Raw genomic sequence first — 21,998 nt, forward strand, 5'->3', positions numbered from 1 at the left:
TCAGGCTTCTGGCAAAAAGCTCCTGAAATCCAGTGCTCTAAGATCACATTGTAACCCATCTTTTGTGCCAGGGATTTTGAATATAAATAATTATTTGTATCTAGGCACTGTATTTCATTATCCTAAGGGTCCTTAAATCAGTGCAGATTTCTTCTAGGTTCAATGCAAGACAGCTGCTATCGTCACTCCTTCTCCAGATACGTACCTATGAATCAGCTTGTTTTTGTGTTTTTAATTTGGGAAAACAAAAAGATACATATTTTTATGCATTATGTTGCAGATTAGCATGACATTACACTTCAGCTGAAAAAAAAAAAAAAGAAGAAGAAAAAAGAAAGAGAGGTAATTTCAATCAAATTATTGTTAAGTTATATTTATCTTCTCGTGAGGTGTGAGCTGCATTTACCTGAGGTCAATGCCCTTTAAATGGAAATGGTGTAACAGGCAGTGGTCAGCAGCCGACCCCAGAGGCCGGCTCCCCATAAACTGACTGTGCTTCAAGACTTCTGTCCCTAGTTTGCCTTTCTTGGTATGTGGACAGTTACTTAGAGCGGTGTTTTATTTTCTGCCAGGAAAGATGAAGAACGGTGCCATGGCTCAATGCTCGGCTCTATCAGATCGCCTGTCCTTAGCACAGAACACAGAGGATGCCCAGCTGGGGTCATTCGGGTTCTCAATTTTACCGCTGCGGTTTCCACAGATACTCAAAACTGCTGCAAATTGTTATTTCTCTGGAGCGATACACAACCTCGTAGACACAAAACTCCCAGCACGAGCACCCGCGCATCAGCGCAGCGCGGCCATTATCGCCCTGCAGCGCCCCCCAGCGCCCAGGCGGTACGGCCACCCCCGGCTGCAGGCGCATGCGCGTAGGGCGCCGCGCTCCCGGCGGAAGTGGCGTAAGGCCGGCGCCATGGCTGAGGCGGCGGACGGTTCGCGGCCGGAGGGTGAGGAACGCGGTGCCGCGCGGGTCAGGCGCGCTGCGGTGCTCGCGGCCGCCGGCGGGCCTCGTGCTGCAGCTGTCGCATCCCCTCGCAGACTGCCCGGGAACCGGCAGCGCCCAGGCGGGTCGGGCCGCCGCGTGTCAGGGATGCCCCAACCAGAAGCTCTGCGCCGCCGGCGCCGCCGCAACGGACCCGGGTGAGAGAGGCGGCGAGAGGGACGGGGCTCCGCGCTGGGGCTCCGCGCTGGGGCTCCGCGCTGGGGCTCCGCGCTGGGGCTCCGCGCTGGGGCTCCGCGCTGGGGCTCCGCGCTGGGGTGGGACTGACGCGGCCGCGCTGCCCGCAGCCGAGGCGGCGGAGCTGAGGGAGCGGCTGCGCGGCGTGAAGCACATCGTCGTGGTTCTCTCCGGGAAGGGCGGCGTGGGGAAGAGCACGTTCAGCGCGCTGCTGGCTCACGGGCTGGCGGCCGACGAGGGCAAACAGGTGGGGCGCGATCGGCCTTCCGTTGTCGCTCACGGCTTGTTTCGCTGCGGTGTGCGGGGCTTGGGATTCAAAGCCCTGCTGTGCAGGTGCGTTTCCACGGGCCTTCGTTGCTTTGTGTTCCAGGTTGCTCTGCTGGACGTCGACATCTGTGGGCCGTCCATCCCTAAGATGATGGGTCTGGAAGGAGAGCAGGTGCGCTCGGACCGCTCCTATAGTGAGAGGCTGAATGTGTCAGACAAAAGCATTCCCACTGTGTCCTTAAGACTTCAGCTCTGCTTAGATTTAAGGCTTCTATAATGTCATCTATTGGGAAGCCAGCTAGGGGATAGGGGAGCAAAGAAGGTGAGATGGCCGATATGCAGTGTGCTGTCATTTGTTAAAGGGTCGCAGGCATCCGGGTGACCAGTTCTGCCAGGCAGGTTCTGCTCTGCATCCACTGCTAATCCACGAACACTGAACCTGAGTCGTACCAGCATGGTGCTCTTTATCAGCTCTGAAATGTTTCACATATTTATATAAAATCATGGGTATGTCTCCAGCAAGAGCGTTCAGCAGTTCACTTATTAATGGAGATCTAGCTCTTCTGCAATTTTTAATTAAACTGGTCCAGTGTAGTGGCACCACATCCATAGGCAAGGTCTTTTTATCCTCTTCTGTCTTCTGTTCATCTTTTACATAACTTCTGCATTAATTTCTAGTGTGACTTTGTATGTCTCTCTTCAATTTTCAGGTTCATCAGAGTGGATCAGGATGGTCTCCAGTGGTAAGCTGGGGCAGTTGTTCCCAGAGGTGGCTGACTGGGTCTGACACTGTTCTGAGGAGCAGAAGGACTGGGGAAGAAGCACAGTGTACTTTTGTATTAATGGTGACGGGCAGAGGGTCTCTTACACCCCCCAGAAAGCATTTCATTAATCTTAAAAATATGCAGGGAAAATGCCAGGTGGTTTTTGTCTAAAGGTCACCTGTAGTGCATCCCCTCTACCATTTCTCTCCTGTTCTGCATGGAGTTTCTCTTCTCTTTTAGTATGTTGAGGAAAACTTAGGTGTCATGTCAGTGGGGTTCTTGCTCAGTAGTCCTGACGATGCTGTCATCTGGAGAGGACCAAAAAAAAATGGTACGTGTTCAGGGTTTTCAGCAACAACTTACGTGGTCGGAAGAGTGAATATCTGAAGATGAACTTACTTGGCTAATAGCACAAATCTAATATAGTAAGGAATGGCAAAAAAAAAAACAGTGAATACTCCACACTGTTCAGTAGTAGTTACCATACCTTCATCATTTTTCTTGCAGAGTAGAGCCGGAGCTGTGGAATATAGTTGTGCTACTGCTTCCACTTTCATCACAGAACTTTTTCTCAATATCCTCTCTAGTTTCTTTGAATAATGGATACAGCGGATCAGATGCTTTATTAGGTTTTGGTTTTTGCTTATTGTTTGTTTTAATTCTTTGCAAAATAAGCACTTCTGTACCCAAGTCGACTGTAGTGGGAAGGATTTGTGTACCTGGGCTCTAAAATTTGAAGCAGACTGAAATATACAAGGATTTTTATTTCATTTAATCCCACGTTCTTGTCCTCTCTTCTAGGGTTGATCAAACAATTTCTTCGTGATGTGGACTGGGGTGAAGTTGACTACCTGATTGTAGACACCCCTCCAGGAACATCAGATGAGCACCTATCAATTGTGCAGTACCTCAGTGCATCACATATAGATGGCGCTGTTATAATTACTACCCCTCAGGTAAGAGATCTTTATTTCCATTCACAGAAGCAGCACAGCAAGTGCTTGGTTTACAATCAGTGTTTAATTTCAGAGAAGGGAGCTGACTGACTTACTCTGTGTGTGCAGCTGACTGCTTTATGAGTTAGGTGGATGCCTTGATGGAGTAATGGACCTAAGTGAGCTTCTGCACCACTGAGTGTTCATGGTCAAAAGCTGTCTGATCTGTGTCATGAAGTGAAATGCATTAATTCACTTCTTCAGGATATGAGCTGGCATCGCTGCATTTGTAATTTGGTCACCAGTGGCTTAAAGCTCAGAAGTCAGTAAGTTTAGTGTTTAAATGATAAGGTATGCACTGTTTGACAGCAAATGAAGTGCTGCCTCCCAGCTGCATGATGCTTTCCATAAATCAGTTGGAGTAGGGAAAAGTCACACAAAGACTTAAAATCTGAGGGAAAGCTTGACTTGCAAGTAGAAAATGGCATATTTCTGTGATGTACGTTTTTAAAAGAAAAAATTAGAGATTTGAAATTCAAATTACATCAAATTCACAGGTATTGTGATGAGCATAAAGGGAACAGTGCCAATTGATTATAAGCAATTCACTATAAAGTCCAGTTGTTTCCTCGTATTTGTAGGAAGTCTCACTTCAGGATGTTCGGAAAGAAATCAACTTCTGTCATAAAGTGAAACTGCCAATCATAGGTGTTGTGGAGAACATGAGTGGCTTTATATGTCCAAACTGCAAGGTAAGGCTATCTGTGTCTTAAAACATTTCTTTATCTCGGTGTTGTTTGCATACAAAATATTTCTGGAAAAACACCTTGTTCTCAGAATTGGAGCACTGTAACTCTTATTTTCACGTTGTTCCAGAAAGAATCTCAGATCTTTCCCCCAACTACTGGAGGTGCAGAGAAGATGTGCCAGAATTTAAATGTTTCCCTCCTGGGTAAAGTGCCTCTAGATCCTCAAATAGGTAATGTTACTGTGTTGCACTACAACAGCTTTAAAACTGTGCTGGTGTTCTTACTGGGAAGCCTGACGTACAGAAATTTAAGTGTTTTGTGTCTCAGGTAAATATTCTTTTTTACATAGAGCATCTGTTTGAATCACACATACCATGGTGTGAAAAGTACCGGATAATTTACTTAACCTGATGTTTCATCTTGATAAGGATTTTATTACACGTTTTTTCAGCTGTCTAATCCTTATTCTAAATACGTGATGTCTTTTTGGTGTAATCACCTGAGAACACAACTAGTAAATTCTTGTGCAAAGAATAGCAACTTGTAAATGATAAGCATTAAAATTAGTGCTCTGTCTTCACTGTCACTGGCACGACTCAAATTCTGTTGTGGATTGTGAGATGCCTTGGTTCATCGCTCACTGGCTATTAGAAATGAACACCTGATTTAATGATTTGAGGAACAGGCCAGTACTTCCAAAGTAACGACTGAAACTTCCTGCTGATAGTGGTCCTTTGTAGAACTGTGAGCTGCAGCTCCATCACTGATGTAACCACTTCTTAAAAGGAGTGGATACCAGTGGTTTGTTGGAGGAGTGTAACTGATAGTGGGATGAGCAGTAAGTAAAGACAAGTTCTTGTTTTCCTGTTGCACTGTTTTCATGCTTTTTCTGTCCTTTCAGGAAAAAGTTGTGACAAAGGTCAGTCTTTCTTGTCTGAAGTGCCTGAGTCTCCAGCAACGTCATCTTACAGGAACATAATTCAAAGTAAGTCTTAAAATCACAATGAAGGTGGATCCCTTCTGCAGTGCATTAGAGGTGCTAGAAATTGGTTTTCTGTCACGTGTAATCAAAAAACAAACCAGGGTACACGTGCATAGCAATTAAGAATGCAACATGCAATATAATCTTTACTTCTTTTGGTTGTTCGTTATGACAGACTTACAAACTGGTGTCTGAATTGTATTTAATAACTGTTTCCATTCTTTTGCTTAAATCATTAAGAAAAGATGTGTTTGCTTGCTCTCAAGCAATTTTTAAGCAGGCCACCAAGGGGAGCCTACTAAGTATGATACAGCTGGGTAATATTGCCTCCTCCTGGTTGTAATTACATGTGAACTACCTCAGGAGCCAATGATGTACTGTTTCAAAATACCAACAAAATTCCTAACGCTGCTTGGCTGTGACAAAGGCCCACCCTGTGATAGCAGCAGGGGACAGCAGGATTGGTATTTATGTATTACTTTTTCCATGTCTCTCCAGGGATTCAGGAGTACTGTGATCAGCACCATTTTCAAGAAGAAAAGATTATCTGAACACAATAAAAATATGCTTCATGTGTAATTATAGAAAAGTAACTTATGCCTTGCCTTGACTTAATATAAGGAATGTATTCTTTTTGTATATTGCAAATAAATTCTTAGTATTAATGTCATTCTCTTAGGGTTTTTTTTCCATAAAGATTAATCAAGATTTCTGAAATTCACAGCTGGTCTCAAAGCTTGCTATGAGGTTAGTTAAATAAAATAAAAGAACCTTTGTCTGTGTTACAAAGGTGCAGTTTGCATCCACTGTTATCATCCTGATACCTGAATATGAAGTTGGCTTTTGAAAACGTGCATAGACAAAATCTTATTCACAAAGCTGAATCTAAAATAGGCTTCTTTGACACTGGGACATTCTATCTAAACTCTCACATGCATGTGCAGTAGGCTCTGTCCTGCCTTCTGCTGTTGGATGAATTGGAATGCCAGATCTCTTACTGAAAAACATCACATAAATATCTTTGTCAGTGGAAAAGACCTGTTTTTAGAGTGGAATTTTCAAAGTGATGTCCTCTTTCTTTACAATTGGCATTGGTTTTAAAACACCTAGAGGTTAGGCAGCTTACAGTTAACAGCACAAGTACAGAATTTTATTTTCTACACAAATCAGCATAAGATTAATGGATTTTGATTGTTAACTATGGCTGCATGACACTGTTTTTTTCCTTGTACTAGATATTAAAACTGAGCACTTTAAAAATAATAATCATCCCTAACCAAGCTGCCCTTATACAACTGTAATTTCTTTTTACCAAAGAATCAAAGACTTGGGAAATCTGTGTTGTGTACAGGAGGAAAAGGTACTTTCACTTTATTAGTTTTAGTTTCAGAATTAAACAAATGATTGTCTTCTGGCTGCATTTTGGTGCTCAGGACAATCTAGCAGTTTCAGGTTCTCAAGATAACGTCTGCTTTTTGAAGTTCTGCATAACTACAAGCAAACTGCCTTTGGGAGAAAATGTTATTTTGAAGTAGATTGAGAGGTTTAGGAGCCTTTTAAACAAATGATAGAAAATCATTATTTCATGCAGGCAATTCTAGAAGAGCTTTACTTCAATAATTTCATATGAAAATCAGCTTTAATAAATGAGAACTCCTACTGCTCATCCTTTTATTTTTCCTTAAATGATTATCTGGTCCGTGTCTTCCCATGTTCCTCAATGCAGTCTTCTGAAATCCGCCTGCTCTGTCCTGTTGAGTGAAAACATGACAGGCAGCTGTTAGCATCATTTTAATATACACAGGGAAGAGGCTGTTGGAAACCTGAGGATTTAAGGCCCTTTTAGCAATGCCCACATGTCGTGCCAAATCAGCATCGTACCGAGCATTTAACCAAAATTCATCATGGGGTTTAGAAGCTGCTCAGCCATGGAGCTTCAGCCAGCTCCTGAATACAGAGCAAAGTGACTTTGGGTACAACCCCATGGTGGGAGCTCAGAAGATACGTTAGGAACCAGTATCTAGAGGAAGCCAAAGCCTATAACAGTATGAGGCAGGTCAGCATTTGATATTTCATGGGCTACTGCTGGCAGACCAACTTTAATACTTACTCTTGGCAACATCTGCTGTGACAAAAAACCTTGAAGTTATTTTGCTGATGCTTTTTTGTCCCCCTAATTTGCAGTGGATGTATCCATACAAATTAGCAGTCTGAAGGGAGATACCAGCTATGACAAGAGCCTGCAGACAAACAGAAGTTTAGCAGAGGTGAATATGCTGCCATGTATGTAGACTGTACGCATGGAAAATATATGCATACATATGTTATAAGAAACATGTTTTATATATATATGTATAAGAAATATATTGCTTCAAATAATGAATAACCTTAAAAGATATACATTCATATTAAACACAGCAATCCCTTTCAGTAAGAGAAGACATTTTTTTAGAAGTGTTACAATTTTTGGCTCAAGTCATTCTGTATCTTGAAATATTTAAACTCCTATTCAAAAAAAAGAAAAAAGCACCTATCCAACTGATTCTATAATCATTTCACTTCTTCTAAGCCTGACTTATATCTAATATCTTCATAAGCAGATACACAGCAACCCTGCAGATATGTTTGCTGACAAATGCCTCACTGTAAGTAAGATCCTGTAACTTGCAGGTTTACAAAGAGCATCAATAGATACAAATCAGTATCCACCAGTAGCAGGCAGTAAAAATAGGTGGAACCATTGGTGCTCATAGGCTCAAAGAAACTTTGTTTCGTAGAAGCTATTGCGTTTTCATTGTGGAATTTGCTTCCCAATGTATGAGCAACATGCATCTTCATTGCTAGCTTTAGTCCAATTTCTGGTTTTCAAAACTAAGGGTGGATAATAACTGCTGGTTTAATTTTAACTATTGTTTCTTTAGTGATGCCATTTGAGCCACTATAAAGCAGTTAATTATTTGCAATCAATTCATACTCAGATGAATTTCCTGGTCCATTAAGTAATAAAATGTAATCTCAGGTATTGTTTGTTATGTAGCAGTATGTATGCAAGGCACTTTACCTCTTAAAATCAATAACAAAATCATACTTAGCACAGCGACGTAACAAAATGTATTCTATGGTGATTATGCAGACACTTAATAGAAAAGTTTACAGGGGAAAACATGATGATTTCTTAAAGTCTGTTAGCATAATGCAGTGTATGGGGTACATAGCTCTGGGGAAAAGTAAGCTGCTATACTTAAAAGTGAAGATACAATTCTGCCAACCTTTTAAGATGCCCTTCTTGAGACAGGTGAAATTGTTGACAGCTGGTAACACAGTAAAGCCAGGCTTTACTGTAGAAAACTCTGATTTCAAGTTCTTATTGGAATTTTTGTAACATTAGAGATCTTGATGTAAAGATTTTTGCAAAACCACAGCTCTGGGTTTTCCCTCAACTAACACTGCTTGTCAGCTATCGTGCATTCAGTAACCCCAGACTTACCAGCCATTTCAGCTTCAGGGAAAACAAGGTGCTGAAAAAAAACACTGTCCAAATTACTGGGCAGATAATGAGGCCAAGCCAAAAGATTCGAGCTTCAGCTTCAGTTGAGGCAGCTATTGTAGGCACCTACAAAGGAAATTATTGAAACTTTTAGTCACAAAACCAAAACCCACAATAAATAACAGATCAACGAAGGAGGAACTGACCTAAATCTTCACATAAATTTATTACATTTAATTCAATTTGGCATCAGATTCCTACTAAGTCCTGAGAGATGTGTGACACAGAAGACAGTGCTACAAACAGAATTTTAATTACATGTAACCATAATTACCAACACATTACCCAGCAGTGATGCTGCACTAGCACTTACTGTTCAGGGGAAAAATAAGTCAATGCAGCTGAGAACTCCACCCTTGAAAGAGCTAAAGGGCTGCAGCCCTCCCAAAGAAAAGGGCAGGCAGTTGTGATGTTCTGGGTGTGTTACTGTCCTCCAGCACACCTCAGCTGCTGGTAAGATTTCTAGTTTGAGCTTCTGTCCCAGCAGCAGCAGTGCATTCAGCTGGTTGGTGCTGAATGACTTGTCATACTTCTAAGCAAACCCACCCCACAGAGGAGATCTTAAAAAGCTGCCAGAGGAGTGGCAAGAAATGGAGCTCCAGACTGGGAAGTAAGAGAACAGTGCGTACCCCAGACTGTGCCATGATAAAGGAGTTCTCATCAGTAAACCAGGACAAAAATACAATCTACCCTAATTATACCTTCCTTCCTCTGCTGTTATGATTCTCACATTAATCAACCTATTTGCCAGAAGTTTTTGAAGGCTCGAGCCCACAGAGGTGAGCTGACTTTGTACTTGTAGGCTGACTGACAAACTGCAGTAAGTGAAGTAGGCAATGCACTTACTCATTTTACTGTAAGTGCCAAGAAAGCTCTTGCTGTCTTTCTTAGCTCCACAAAACTGTGATACACTGGAGGTCTTCCAGCTTCTCTGCTTTCCTGCAGACTTGCTTGTATCCTAGATTTCACTTAAATTACAGGCAGAAAGCTGACGTTTGCTATCCTCTTACTGGTGTGCAGCCACACTGCCTGCTGCATTCCTGCAGGTACAGCCCCAGCTGCACACAGGGCTGCTAGAGGGCACTGCTGGCCTGCATCTCTGGGGCAGTTCTCATTGGGCTCAGCACCTCAGTTGTGTGCACCTCTGGCTTTGCATGAAAGGGGTGACCTACTGTACAACACTTGAGTGTTGTTCAACCAAGCTCTTGTCTGCTGGGGTGCTGGACACTGTGTTAGCAAACAAATGTGGAACTGGCAGTCTTGACTTGAGCAGCAATCCAAGTGCCATTTCACAGGGCTTCTTTGCTCAGCACTAGCAGAGTTAGAATGCTCCTGAATCTGGGTGCTGCTGCCCAGCATATTCCATGAACATCAATAAAAGATACTAACTTTTAAGAAATGAATTTGAACTATTCAGCCTTGCTTTCAACATAGTTCTTTCCTGAAGATAATTCTGTTTTGTAAATAACTATGGGAAGATGGATTCATTATAAGTTGTTCTCATTTGTTCCTTTTTTTTAATTAGTATGGATACGACAAGCTTTTCACATGCTTTCTGCTTGTCATGTGCCTTTAATTATCATTCTTACCCTTTTTGCTTCAAATACCCAGTGACTTTTTCCATCTTCATCAATCTGGTTCCACCAACGTAAACCAACCAAGAGTCTTCCTGTCACATTCTAGTGACAGAAACAATTATTTGCATTAAGCAGCTGCATCACTCATTTGTCAGAAAACATTTAAAATAAAGACAAGCATGTCTGAAAATGGTATTTCTTACCAGGTACTAAACTTATTTCTAAAGCCTCTGTCAATTTGTGCACGACAGTCACTAAGGACAGATGAGTTAATATAAATGGAGAGACCCATTCTCCTAATTTGCTCATTAATACAATAATATTAACTTAGATAAGAAATGATAGGGTGCATCTTTCCTAAGTCAGTTACTTGCAAAAGACTGATAAATTCTTACTGAGAGAACCCCAACCGAAAACACACTGAAAAAAAGATGGAAAATTAATTATAAACAAGTGAGCTGCTTGGAATCAAGCAAACAATTAAATTAAGAAAGTATTTTTGAACCTGGATCAATACTATAATTTTACAGTATGTTGGAGACATATCAGTGTTTCACACAGGACTTAAAGTTTGTTCTTTGTACCCCTGGGGACTCCAGGCTGGCCCCACCAACCCCCTGGGCCATCACTATGGTGCTGGTACCACAGCTGGGTTCTCTGAGGGCTGTGAGGCACAGCACTGCAGCTCCAGACATCCTCTGGGTCCTTTCCCATCCTTATTGAAAACAACCATCTCTATTTTTTCCTAGGGATACACAAAGTATACAAACAAATCTGTCTGTGACAAGGCTGCTTTCCTACCATGTTAGTAACTTACATCAGTGACTAAGATATGTAAGAGTCTTGTATAAAACAGGATTGACCCATTTACTAAATCAACAGATCACAATGTCTGTCTCCCTTTCAGTACATATCTTCCCTTTTTATTAATAGTATATATATTTGTTAATGGCATAACAATACTTTCCAAAGGTAATTACTATTCAGGATCATCTTACCTTAACTGACCAAAAGTCAAAGGACAGAAGAAGAAGAATAGTGACAAAACAGGCAACAAAGCTGTTGCTGAACCAGTCACAGAACAAGTAGGTAATAATAGCACTGACTCGGAAAAACAGGTGGAAAAAGGTGGCCAGTGGGTGCCTGGAAAAACAACACAGAGCACTTAGGAAGTTATGGGACAAGAAGGACAGTTAGTGTATATGTTGACAGAGCAGTACAACAACTATTTCTGGTCTACAGTGGCATCTCAGTTTGTAGTTGTTATCTCAGATGTTGATAAATGATCAAAGTGATGATACTTCCAATAACCAACCTCCCATCTGCAGCTAAGAACAGCAATTGTTGTGTATTAATGCTTCCTCAAAGATGGAACAAAACCTGCACAGCATGAGCTTCGTGGTGCTGTATGAAGGAATCTGGTGAGCAGTTGCATTCAGCACTTCGATCCCAGCTCCTCCATCTGTATCGCAGAGCACAAAGGAATTAATTGAGACAGATCTTGTGTCTTTCCAAAGTGCTTTAAAAACAAGACCAGCAACTCTCTGGAATTAAAATGATATAGAAAGACAAAATGAACCTTCATATGGAATAACTGAAAGTGAACACTTCCTTTTACAGAGTGAGTACAATTTAGGAAGTTTACAATTCTTCTGAATGAACGGTCATTAATTTCACAACATATCTGTGCTGTGCTTCTCAAAAGAGATTTGGCCTACAACAAAACTGAGGGAAATTTCAGTAGAAGAACCAACTGTACAGAGTTGAATGTTGGTCTGTACAGTAGGACGTAGGCTTGGGGAAATGCTATAAGATGCACAGTCCAGGTAATATGCCAAGTGCAAGACAACAGAAACAGCTGTTTCTGTGAGTTTAAAATGATAGTTAATTAAAAGCCATTCCACCTGAGTAACTTCCTCCCTTGAAACTATAGTGAATAAAATCTGTTTTCCAAATAAGATGGCTTATTTCCATCTGTATTGTTTCATTAAGCCCCTCTACCTCTTTAAACAATTAACAGTAGTATGGCCCAAACCTTCATTAACTATCTGGCTATTTTATTTCTTATTCTATTAAGTATAATTAAAAATTTCATATGCATATTATAAATCTTCATAAATTTGAATAGAGTTTAAATTATAGTACTTACTATATGTATTCCTTTATTGTAATATTATTACTCCATACCTATTTATTTACCTATTTATTGTAGAAGTCAACTATTATATAATGGAAATATTGTGCTGTAGTAAAGTTGCTTGACTGGAGAAGCAAGAATGACACACAGCTGAATCTTGCAGTTACTGCTGTGCCCACACTAACCACAGACTTTCCAAAAACTTCTGACTTACAGATAAACACGTGACATGTGAAATGAAAGGGGTTTTTTCTTACACAGGCAGAAGGAATCCTGTGAGCTGCCAAAAGCAGATCCTGCCTTGGTACTTCTTCTTCAACATGATGTAAGAGTTCAGCTGCACAAATAGTATGCTGTAGTAATAAGGGCCACTTGTAGGCTGCAACCCTAGAGAGCATCAGGGCAGACAGCTTTTACACTTATGCTGGGGGCACTCTGGAGAAGCAGGAGGCCCACATTACAGCCCTGAATGCTTTTTATGGGGACTACAGAGAGTCAAGCCCCTCACAGATATATAGAGATATAGCTGCTCAGGCCAGAGACACATCTGCAGGTCCTAGGGGAGGAAGAGGCAGACTGCTCAGCACTGGTTTGTTGTTCCCTGCATAACTCCCTCATTTGCAGAAAATGTGCACATATTTATGCTAATAATAAATACAATTCTGAAACTAAACAAATCCAGTTCATACTGTTTGCTTCCTCATCCAGCAGAGCAAACATGTATTTCCCTAACTTACAGCCACCAGATGAAGCTTATACTTTCTACCATATAGGAACAGAATTTTGAACAAATAATCCGATACAAAGGAAACCATTGAAGCGTGAAGGCAAAGCCTCTGCATGCTTTTTGACTTAAGCTCTTAGTGAATACATTTTCAATTGTATTTGATACATTTTTTAAAAATACAGTTCCCAGAAGTATGATAGCAATTAAGAAATTGTATGAACTAACATGATTTCTTGTACTAACGGAAGACAGTGTAGGCTTTAAAAGCACACTAACTTCTCATAAGACTAAACTATTACCAATTATATCATTAATAACTTTGTTCCATTTGCAAGGATGATGCCTATTAGGATAGGAATGAACTCCTATGAATTTAGTTGGACCCTGCATTAAGGGATCAAACCGGGTCAACCCTACGATGTACCACTGAACCAGTGTTACCCAGGCACCTGCTCCAAGTGCCACGGCAGCTCTGCATGCCACTCTCTGCATCTCCTATCCAGAACTTCAGATATATTTGGGCCAATTTTGAGCAACCAGACCCTCTGGCTCCATCATCTTGTGTTACTTGACCAATGTGAAACAGAAGTGAGCATATGCTCCTGCTTGATCCTGATCAAATGTTTTGATACTGCACAGAGCTGCAAGTTGTGCAAGGCTGTGCTCTCCTCCTAACAGAAGCAGCCACCAACTGCACCATTATCTGTGCACCTTTTGGTTCTAAAGAGCGCTTGCACACATGCTGGAGAATCACAAATGTACAACTTGTCACGGCTCGTGCAAACACTGAGTAAGTCCAAGATGTATGAAAGCGGGATAAAATTAAATAAAAGCAAAGGTCCAGAATATGTCATTATGATCTCTTATAGGCAATGAAGTTCTGCAGCTCATGGTTGTGTACCAGGCTCATTTGCACATGATTGCTCACAGAGAAGTTTGTTTTTCTATTTCCAAAGAATCCGAGCAGTTTCATTTCTGTATTCTACAGCACGAAATATTTCAATAAGAGGTTATCCTTTAGCATTGTCACAGTGAGGGTAAGAAAGAAGAGCAGTCTTTGGTGAAATAAGCTTCTAAACGAAGTGAGCCCACTGTGGTATGGTTATCAGGGAGCATGAACCTGCAGAACAGAGCTCTACAGTACAGGGCTGGTGTCACAGGCCTGAAACAAGCACTTCAGCACTGTTCCACTTCCCACCAGACTCCAGTCTGGTTCCACAGTGAAGCTGTGCCTGCTGCATGCAACACTTGCAAGTTTTAGTTCCCAGTTCAGTCACCTCCATTCATGCCATGTGCTCCAGAACCACACCATAATACAGAACAGAACGCAAACCTTCCTCAAACCTGCTGCCATGGCAGAGAACACAGAAAACAGAGCTGGGGATGTTAATGCTATGTCATGGCAGCTCACCATGGAGCCAGACTGCTGCAAGTCTAGCGTAGTGGAAGGGCTGAGACGTTCCACCAGACACTGGTAGAGCTGAGCAATTGTACTGTAAATCTGCGTGACTGCTTGTGTGCCTCAGATAAGCTGTGGAGGCTTAGTGTCCCTTATTTTATTTATGCCTACAAGACATGCTAATGTTGCAATCTACCACAGTCATCTGGAGCATGGTGGGAGGGAAGAGAGCTGATTATATGAGGTATTGATGTTTGTGTATGGGCAATTCCCTTTGACAGGTGTTGGAGCAGGTCCAGAGGAAGGCCATGAAGATGAGGCTGGAGCACCTCTCCTGTGAAGACAGGCTGAAGGAGTTGGCCTTTATTCAGAGGCACTGGCACAGGTTAGCCAGAGAAGTTCTGGAGGATGCACGGGCCTGGCAGCCTGATCTGCTGGGTGGCAACCTGCGATGGCAGGAGGTTGGAGCTGGCTGGTTTTTTTAGGTCCCTTCCAAACCAAACCGTTCTATGATGCTACCATACACCTCATTTTGTCACAGCGTTTGGCTGGGGGCCCTTCAGCTCCAAGCAGCAGAACGCTGCGCTGTGGCGGTGCTGCGGTGTGTCGGGGCGGTGCGTCAGGGCGATATATCGGGGCGGTGTGTCGGGGCGGTGTGTCAGGGCGATATATCGGGGCGATATATCGGGGCGGTGTGTCGGGGCGGTGTGTCAGGGCGATATATCGGGGCGTTGTGTCGGGGCTCTCCCTGCAGCCGCCCCCGCGCAGAACGCGGCCCGAGCGCCACGCGGCAGCAGCGGCCGGCGGGAGCAGAGCCTGCGGTGGTGGGGCGGGGCCCGATCGGCTCCGCTCCCCGTTACCTGATTTTGGCTTTCCGCAGCGCCAGCTCCTCCTCGGTGCCGAAGTCCAGAGACACGTCCTCGGTGTCGTCCACCAGCGCCTGCGGCGGGGACCCCCACATCGCTCCCGTCAGCGCCGAGGGGCGGGGAGGCCGCGCCGCCGCCACAGCCCGCCGCCCCGCGCCTCCCGCCCGCGCCTCTACCTGCTTCATGCCGCGGTCGCCGAGCGTGGCGGTCGCCGGCGCCCGGAGGTGTCAGAGGGAGAAGGATCCCGCCGGCCCCGCGCGCGGCCCGCTCGGTGCTGAGGCGCGGCGGAGCCTCGCTGCCCGCGCTGAGCTGCGCGGCGGCGCCCGCGGGTGGGCGGGCGGCTCGGGCTGAGGTAGCGCGGGGCCCGGGGCTCCTCCGCTCACACGGCCGCCCCCAGGGGAACGGGGCCGAGCGGCTGGAGAGCCTGGCGCGGGGATTCCCGTCCTGTAGTTAATGGTGCTGCAGCCTGCTGTTGTTGAAGCCGCGGGATGGTTGTTCGGCTATAAGGCAGCAGCACGGAGAAAGGCTTCCGAATATGGGTAGGGGAAGCGAAGTGTGCTCAGAATGACCGAGAAACGGGTCAGTCGGTGGGAACAAAGGGAAGGATTGAGGGGCAGCTTTACTGATGTTACATAAGCCTGCGCTGTCTTCTGTAAAATAGAATCACAGAATCACCGCGGTTGGAAAAGAGCTGTAAGTCCAACCGCCCACCTGCCACCCACTGCTGCTGAGCACGTCCCCAGCGCCGCATCTCCGCGGCCGTTGAACACCTCCAGGGATGGGCTTTGCACCACTCCCTGTGCAGCCCGTGCCACTGCCTGACCGCTCTTACTGAGAATTTTCCCTTGTACCCAACCTGAACCTCCCCTGGTGCAATGTAAGGCCATCACCTCTCATCCTTACGGGAGAGCAGAGGCCAACCCCCACCTCAGCACCGCCTCCTCTCAGGAGTTGTAGGAAGCCGTAAGGTCTGCCCAGAGCCACCTCTTCTCCAGACTAATATCCAAATGAAACAGTGGAAGTCCAAAAGATGCCCAGGTAAATGTTTAAAAAGCATTAATTGGAACGTAGTTCTGTGCCAGCCCCAGTACTGGTACAATTCTGATACTATAACTAATGTATTGGAAGATCTGGTAGAGCTGTTCTCAGTAGGATTCACAGTTAACACAGGTTACATATTTATAAGTGACAACATTAATGTGGTGGTTGTTACATTTTGACCTTGGCAGGGTTAAATCAACACTTCCTAATGTGCCAGTAAGTGCCCCAGAATTTTATTAAAGATTAGAACGGAGTGTGTAATGGATGGATAGCCTACAACATAGAAATAACTGGGAGCAATCCCACTCCCAAGGAAGAGGGAGAATCTCCAAGACCTATCATCAGGTACAATTATTAAATAACTTTATGTGTGCCTGAAGTTTACATACATCATTACCGTACCAACAGGCACTGTGGTCTATGAGAAATGTATTGCAAACAACTTCTAACTTTGAAGCAGCTCCAGAACTGCAGTAGCGAAGGTCTTGCCTCTCTGTCTGCCAGCTTGGTTACCTAAGCTGCTCTATCAGCTCTTCTTTCATGTGTCACAAAGAATCACAGAATTCTTGGGGTTGGAAGGGACCTTTAGAGATGGAATCCAATCCCCTGCACAGTTCTGCCAGCAAGCTGAATTTAGTGACTCAGTAATATTGCTCTATTGTTTGAGTCATTGAATTTTTATTCTGAGGTCAAAGAAAATATCACATGCTGTGTTCCTTTTCAGGAAAGACAATACTTCCGTGGGAGAGGTGAGCATTAGTCAATTGCATTAGGTATCTGATTTACTACTCTGTTACTGCTATTTGACTTGAGTAGTAGCATCGGAATGATACAACTGAAAACAAGACACAGAGCACATGGTTTGGTTTGTTCTTTTTGTTTTAAAATGGATAAATGATTCTTTACTTTTCCCTCCCTCCAGTTCTTGTGCCAGCAATTCACTGCAGGGATTGTCTGTTTTCCTGACAAACTCTGTTAGATAATCCCATAGATGACTGTCATTATACCTTGCAAGTGATTTTATTGATATTCTCTTTAAAGGTATGTCAACATATGTTCTGTGATTATTGAAGGTACTGTATGGGTTATCATCTTCCTTTAAAATAACTTAGAAGCTAGAAAACATCCTTGGTCACTAGAGGAATCATTGGACAAATGACTTCCTCAGGTTCAGAAGTGGTCTGCAGTTTATTGTTGTAAAGAAATTCATTTGGGGGTTATTAGAAAAAATTCTTCATTAAACATTTCTGGTGTTTTCTAGGATTTCATAAGACTACCAATTTTGCAGTGATTTTAAGTACAAATTATTTCAACTCTGGAAAGATCAGACAGCAAATCTTCAAATGCTGCTTTAGTGGCAAGTTGAAGGTGTGGTTACACTGAATTAAGAATTGTGGTTTGGTTTTGAGGGAAGACAGATTTGTGAACAGTACAACCTTGGCCACTTATGAAATAGATTAAGATTTCATCTAATTGCTAAGATTTATAGCATAAAGTGGTATGCCATACCACTTTACAGGTACAACTGTATCACTTGCTGCTGTGAATTTGCTATTAATCAATGTGCAATTCTCATCAAGACAAAATAATGGGCTTCCTATCCTAATCCTGTAGGATTCTCCTGAAAAGACATGCTGGAGAAAAGGAAACCATAGATGGGTGAGGAGTGGAAAACAGGACCAGGAGAAGGTCTGGTAGTGGTTTTCTGCCTAGTCATCTTGGTGCATAGCCTGTGTTGCTGGGAAAACTGATAACCTCACTCTGCCCCTCCCAGTCACAAACTAATATCAAGAGCCTGACTCAGCAATTTCTGTCGGGACGTCGTGCCACTCTGTTGTCGTTTCTTGTCAAGGTGGTGCTGTGCCAAGACAAAAACATGTTACAGCACTCACAGATGTGCTTCCATGGCTCTAGGCTTAAGTAAAAAAAGTATAACCAACTCCTGCAGGATCCAGGGAAGGCCTTCCTTACTTTTTCATGAAGCAGGCCATACATAGCTTATCAGACTAATCTCATACAGCAGAAGCAGCGTGCACTCTAGCCATTAAATAACAATATCAGCAGAGATCAGATGCTAGCAGAATACAAAAGTAGTGCAGGGACCACTATTGAATGGGATCCCCCCTCAGCTGCACAGAGACCCCCACACCGTGCACACCAACATCTGCACTGACCATGGAACATCAGACTATTATCCCTCCTAACAATCCCTTCTCCTGTAGCACATTATTTGTTGTGTGCTTTGCTAAGACCACTTGTTTGTGAGTATATGTTTGGAATTGCTATCTGTTGAGCATTTGCCAACTAAGATTGTAATTGCTTAAGGATACTGTATTAAATAAATGTATAGTTAACTGATTTGTGGTCAGTGAAGTGTGTTAACTGAGCTCTGTGTGACATTGCTGACCATCAGGCAGGGAACAGAAGGGAGCACAACAGAAGATCTGTGTGACACCGCTGACCACAGCGTGCAGCATGGACCTGGTGCAAATCTCTTGTTCTTTTACAGTAAATAGAACCTGCTCCAAGGATAAGGTGGTGTTTTGTTGACTTGGTTAACTGAAGTCAGCTGGTTTCTCGTAATGCTTTGGAGTACTGCCTGGAATCTATGCTGGCATAGATTCAGAGACTCGCCCTTTAAACTGCATAAGGATATTTTGAATAACTCTATAGTAGTAATTGTGCCTTAAGTATCTCAGTTACAGCTTAATATTCAGAGGAACCGAATGCTTGAAGATACTGTTTAAGAATGACTTTTACCTCACTTGTATACACAGATGCAGTTTGATGGGGGATCAGTAAAATGCTTAAATTTTGAGGAGATAGATTGGCCAAATTACAGAAGTTATTGAGTAGATACATTTCTATTAGTGCATAGCTCTCTTTAGATCTCTGACATGCTTGCTGGACAGTTCTTCAACCACAGTTTTCAATGGCAAAGTCTACTTCATCTTTTGTCGTAGACGCTGTGGTTAAGTGGCTTTTGCTATGTTTGCTTGTGTTTGTTCTTATTTATTCCAAATTTGTAGTTTTGAAGGGAGAAATAATCTTTCTCAGGAAAAAGAAGAATACAGAAAAAAAACATAAAAAAAGAGAAGTGAAAAAGAGTTCCTAATCTGGTTATGCAGTGAAGGGAGAAACCTGTATTTACAATTCTTAATTTGTTTGACATGCAGATTTCTGTGAACCAGGCCAGTACTGCGGTGTTTCCGTTCAATAGTATCTTTCCTTAATTTGTTAACCTTTTTCTGGTTCAGTGGATAGCTTCAACTCCCTAAAAATACTTGAACTCAATCACAGAGATCTTGATAAGGTGTCGGAGGAATCCATGTTGTTTCCATAAGCCTGCGTCACACCCAGAGGTGGAAGCACTCAAGATTGTTCAATCCCTTACATGAGACACAGAAATATTGCTTTGGAGCAAAGTCCAGCACACTGACTTGCACATTCTTTTCAAGATACACTGAATGCTACTGGAGATGCCTTGCTTTACATGCAGCACATAGCTCTGAGACTCTCCTGGGGATAGGGGCCCAACCTGTTTTGGCAAAAACAAAAGCATGGTGCATGTTTGTCTTTTAACAGTGGCCTGTGAGCCACTCCTTTTCAATGGAGTCTGTGCTCAGGAGGAGACCACAGTTTCCTCTGCTGCCCCAGAGATGCTGAAGTTCAGCCTCCTGGCTTAGGAGAAGGAAGGAAGCTTGAGGCTGCCTTTGCTGGTCCCATGAAAGCTCTTCTGCCTGATCCCCAGCCTGGAGGCTGAAGCATCTGTTTCTCTCTTGGATTGGCCTCAGTTCATGATCCACACATTTATTTTTTAAAACCGGAATCTATAGATAATCACCAAATAAAGGTATTGAAATACATCTTGGAAGAAGGGCAATAAGCCAGCCCTGCTTGTTTCTCAGAAGACATTAACTTCTGGTTTCACCCTTTGGGCAGGATAGAACAGCTTCAAGAAAAGGGGTTGAGAGCTCCATGTCCCTCTCTGCCAAGCAGCCCTGAGGTCACACTGCAGAGCTCTAGAAACATGAATCTGAAGCTCCTGAAGAAGAAAACTTCATCTGATCATCTGATTCACTGGCTACTGTTACAAGAAAATGAGCACAGCTACTGAAATGAAAATAGCATTAAGGGCTTGTTTTTACAAGTGACTAAAGATAGATCTACCGTGACTGATGTGTATTTTAGTGTCTTTTGTGTCTAAAATCTGCTAGCTGACAAAAATCAGAAATGCTGCAGGGAAGCCCCTAAAATATATGATTTTACCAACTGTCAGTGGAGTGGTTTTGCCTAGTTTTCTCAACTCCATCATTGTGAAACTTGACACAGAACTGTGGTTTTGAACTTGTACTTTTCCTTGTTGGTGTGGGTTTGAACTTGTATTCTGTTTCCCATTCTTGCTCTCTTGTATTTCAGTGTAAAGAGAAAATACAGTTTTTATCACCTGCTCAATGCAGTGTACTGGGCTAATTGAGTGAAGTCCAAGTGATGGTGACAGAAAGAGTATTAATTCCTTTTTTCTTCTGTTTCTTCAATTTCTGTAATCGCTCTCAGCTATAGAAGACAAAATAAGATAATAATTTAGATAACATTTCTTCAACAAGATTAGTACTGTTATGTGCTGCTTTTCCCAAAACAATCGGCAAGAGGTTTGCATGACAGTTACATGACCCTTGCAGACTTCTTGAAAACCAAGAGGTGGAATAACAGCTCCTTCCTATCTCTTCCTCAGTCCATAGGCCAGGAGGCAATTGGATGCTGCCACAGGTCCTGGTGCTCACAGTGTGCTTGCAGAGCATGCAGCTGCAGCCAGCTGCCACTGAAAATGCTTTGCACTCCATGGCATGCTGACAAAATACCTTGTCCTTAAGGTGTTACTTTTCCTGCATGTGACAGATGTTATCTTCTTTTCCTAAGTAAGAAAGGTACTTCTGCATTTACAGCAATGGCTTCCCTACCCTCAGAAGTGTCACAATTTCTTCCTTGTAAGCCATCATGGCCATGCTGCTCCTGTGGAAATTTTTCTTGAAAGTCTGCTGAAATTTCTTATCGTCTCTCTACCTCTTCTCTTTCAGGTAAGAACATCAATGGGACTTGCACAGCTACTGTTAATTGTGATAAAACCTGCAATGGTGATGCTGCAATGGAAAACAAGATAGATAGATCTGTAACATCTTCCAAAGAATGAGTACAAGACATTTCAGGAATGTTCACTACATGTAACTTCCTACAATGCAAGTGTGAAAAGCTACACTTACCCTTCTAGAGCTGCCATATGCGGACAGGACTGGTTATCCAAGAGGTGAGGTTATAGGGCTGTGAACAAGTATCAGACAGCTTTTAAAACAAAGCATCTCTGAAAGAGAATACCAAATGAAGAAAGACTTTGCTTGGGTGAACTACAAATTAAGGAGTAGGAGGGCAGTTTTTCTGTAAACTACAGTAAGTTGTATAATGTAGCTAAAATGATTGTCTCTAGGAAGTATTCCCTTCCAATACAACTTACTGGGGCTTTACGAGTGAGCAGTCTATCAAGGATCAAAGACTGATAATCCCTTTAGGAGATCCTCACATTTCACTTTCCCGGTCACTTGTTTGAGGACGTGGAGAAGTACATGAGAAATGATAGAGCAATCAGCTCTGGAGCTCCTCTCAGGCAGAACAGATCACTTGGAACAGGCACTGAGTCTGCTGATGTTTGGATCATAGAGCTCCAGCACCAGTAAAAATTACCAGTAAGAATTATGTGGCAGGATAACAACATGCTTATAAATGATTACTACTTGTTCTGAACACCAGCAAATTTTTGTTAATTTAGTTCTCAGTT

General features: G+C 43.1%; 3 protein-coding genes across 9 annotated transcripts in view; 2 read left to right on the forward strand and 1 right to left on the reverse strand.

Annotated features, from left to right (window-relative positions):
- Positions 1–572: 572 nt before the first annotated feature.
- On the forward strand, positions 573–6,351 carry NUBP1 (NUBP iron-sulfur cluster assembly factor 1, cytosolic). Of its 2 annotated transcripts, XM_031606952.2 has the most exons (11): positions 573–947; positions 1,039–1,140; positions 1,288–1,424; positions 1,548–1,616; positions 2,155–2,187; positions 2,449–2,539; positions 3,010–3,164; positions 3,785–3,895; positions 4,020–4,122; positions 4,794–4,877; positions 5,373–6,351. In XM_031606952.2, exons 1-11 carry the CDS (start codon positions 578–580, stop codon positions 5,423–5,425), a joined length of 1,308 nt encoding a protein of 435 aa, XP_031462812.2. In that variant the 5' UTR covers positions 573–577; the 3' UTR covers positions 5,426–6,351. The 2 variants fall into 2 exon arrangements, with proteins under 2 accessions (XP_031462812.2, XP_090007510.1); XM_090151384.1 differs by lacking the exon at positions 1,288–1,424 and having other exon boundaries at positions 830–947.
- Positions 6,352–6,452: 101 nt separating this feature from the next.
- On the reverse strand, positions 6,453–15,501 carry TVP23A (trans-golgi network vesicle protein 23 homolog A). 2 transcript variants are annotated; one of them, XM_031606954.2, is made up of 7 exons: positions 15,304–15,501; positions 15,122–15,201; positions 10,997–11,141; positions 10,011–10,100; positions 8,362–8,487; positions 6,985–7,114; positions 6,453–6,625 (listed from the first exon to the last, which is right to left on the reverse strand). In XM_031606954.2, exons 1-7 carry the CDS (start codon positions 15,310–15,312, stop codon positions 6,564–6,566), a joined length of 642 nt encoding a protein of 213 aa, XP_031462814.1. In that variant the 5' UTR covers positions 15,313–15,501; the 3' UTR covers positions 6,453–6,563. The 2 variants fall into 2 exon arrangements, with proteins under 2 accessions (XP_031462814.1, XP_031462813.1); XM_031606953.2 differs by having other exon boundaries at positions 15,122–15,312.
- CIITA (class II major histocompatibility complex transactivator) overlaps positions 14,419–21,998 on the forward strand; it is a 41,664-nt gene continuing 34,084 nt past the window's right edge. For 2 of the 5 annotated variants that reach the window (XM_090151377.1, XM_090151381.1), the window contains exons 1-2: positions 16,020–17,209; positions 21,247–21,473. The gene's annotated coding sequence lies outside the window, so the exon portion shown is untranslated. Of the gene's footprint in view, positions 14,647–15,554; positions 17,210–21,246; positions 21,474–21,998 lie in introns of those variants that run through there. The other 3 variants (XM_090151379.1, XM_090151380.1, XM_090151378.1) reach the window with 3 other exon arrangements.

The sequence above is a fragment of the Phasianus colchicus genome, chromosome 16 (genome assembly GCF_987193195.1).
Source record: "Phasianus colchicus chromosome 16, bPhaCol1.hap1.1, whole genome shotgun sequence".
NCBI classification, from domain to species: domain Eukaryota; kingdom Metazoa; phylum Chordata; class Aves; order Galliformes; family Phasianidae; genus Phasianus; species Phasianus colchicus.

What these genes read in the sequence shown, in the direction of transcription:
- NUBP1 (XM_031606952.2), top strand. Translation starts at nt 578, where the DNA reads ATGAAGAACGGTGCCATGGCTCAATGCTCGGCTCTATCAGATCGCCTG. An exon ending in CGGCCGACGAGGGCAAACAG is followed by an intron (nt 1,425 to 1,547) that starts GTGGGGCGCGAT and finishes TTTGTGTTCCAG; the next exon opens with GTTGCTCTGCTGGACGTCGA. An exon ending in GAGAGGACCAAAAAAAAATG is followed by an intron (nt 2,540 to 3,009) that starts GTACGTGTTCAG and finishes CCTCTCTTCTAG; the next exon opens with GGTTGATCAAACAATTTCTT.
- TVP23A (XM_031606953.2), bottom strand. Translation starts at nt 15,312, where the DNA reads ATGAAGCAGGTAGAGGCGCGGGCGGGAGGCGCGGGGCGGCGGGCTGTG. An exon ending in CTGCGGAAAGCCAAAATCAG is followed by an intron (nt 11,142 to 15,121) that starts GTAACGGGGAGC and finishes TTGTTTTTCCAG; the next exon opens with GCACCCACTGGCCACCTTTT. An exon ending in GGGTATTTGAAGCAAAAAGG is followed by an intron (nt 8,488 to 10,010) that starts GTAAGAATGATA and finishes TTTCCTTTGTAG; the next exon opens with GTGCCTACAATAGCTGCCTC.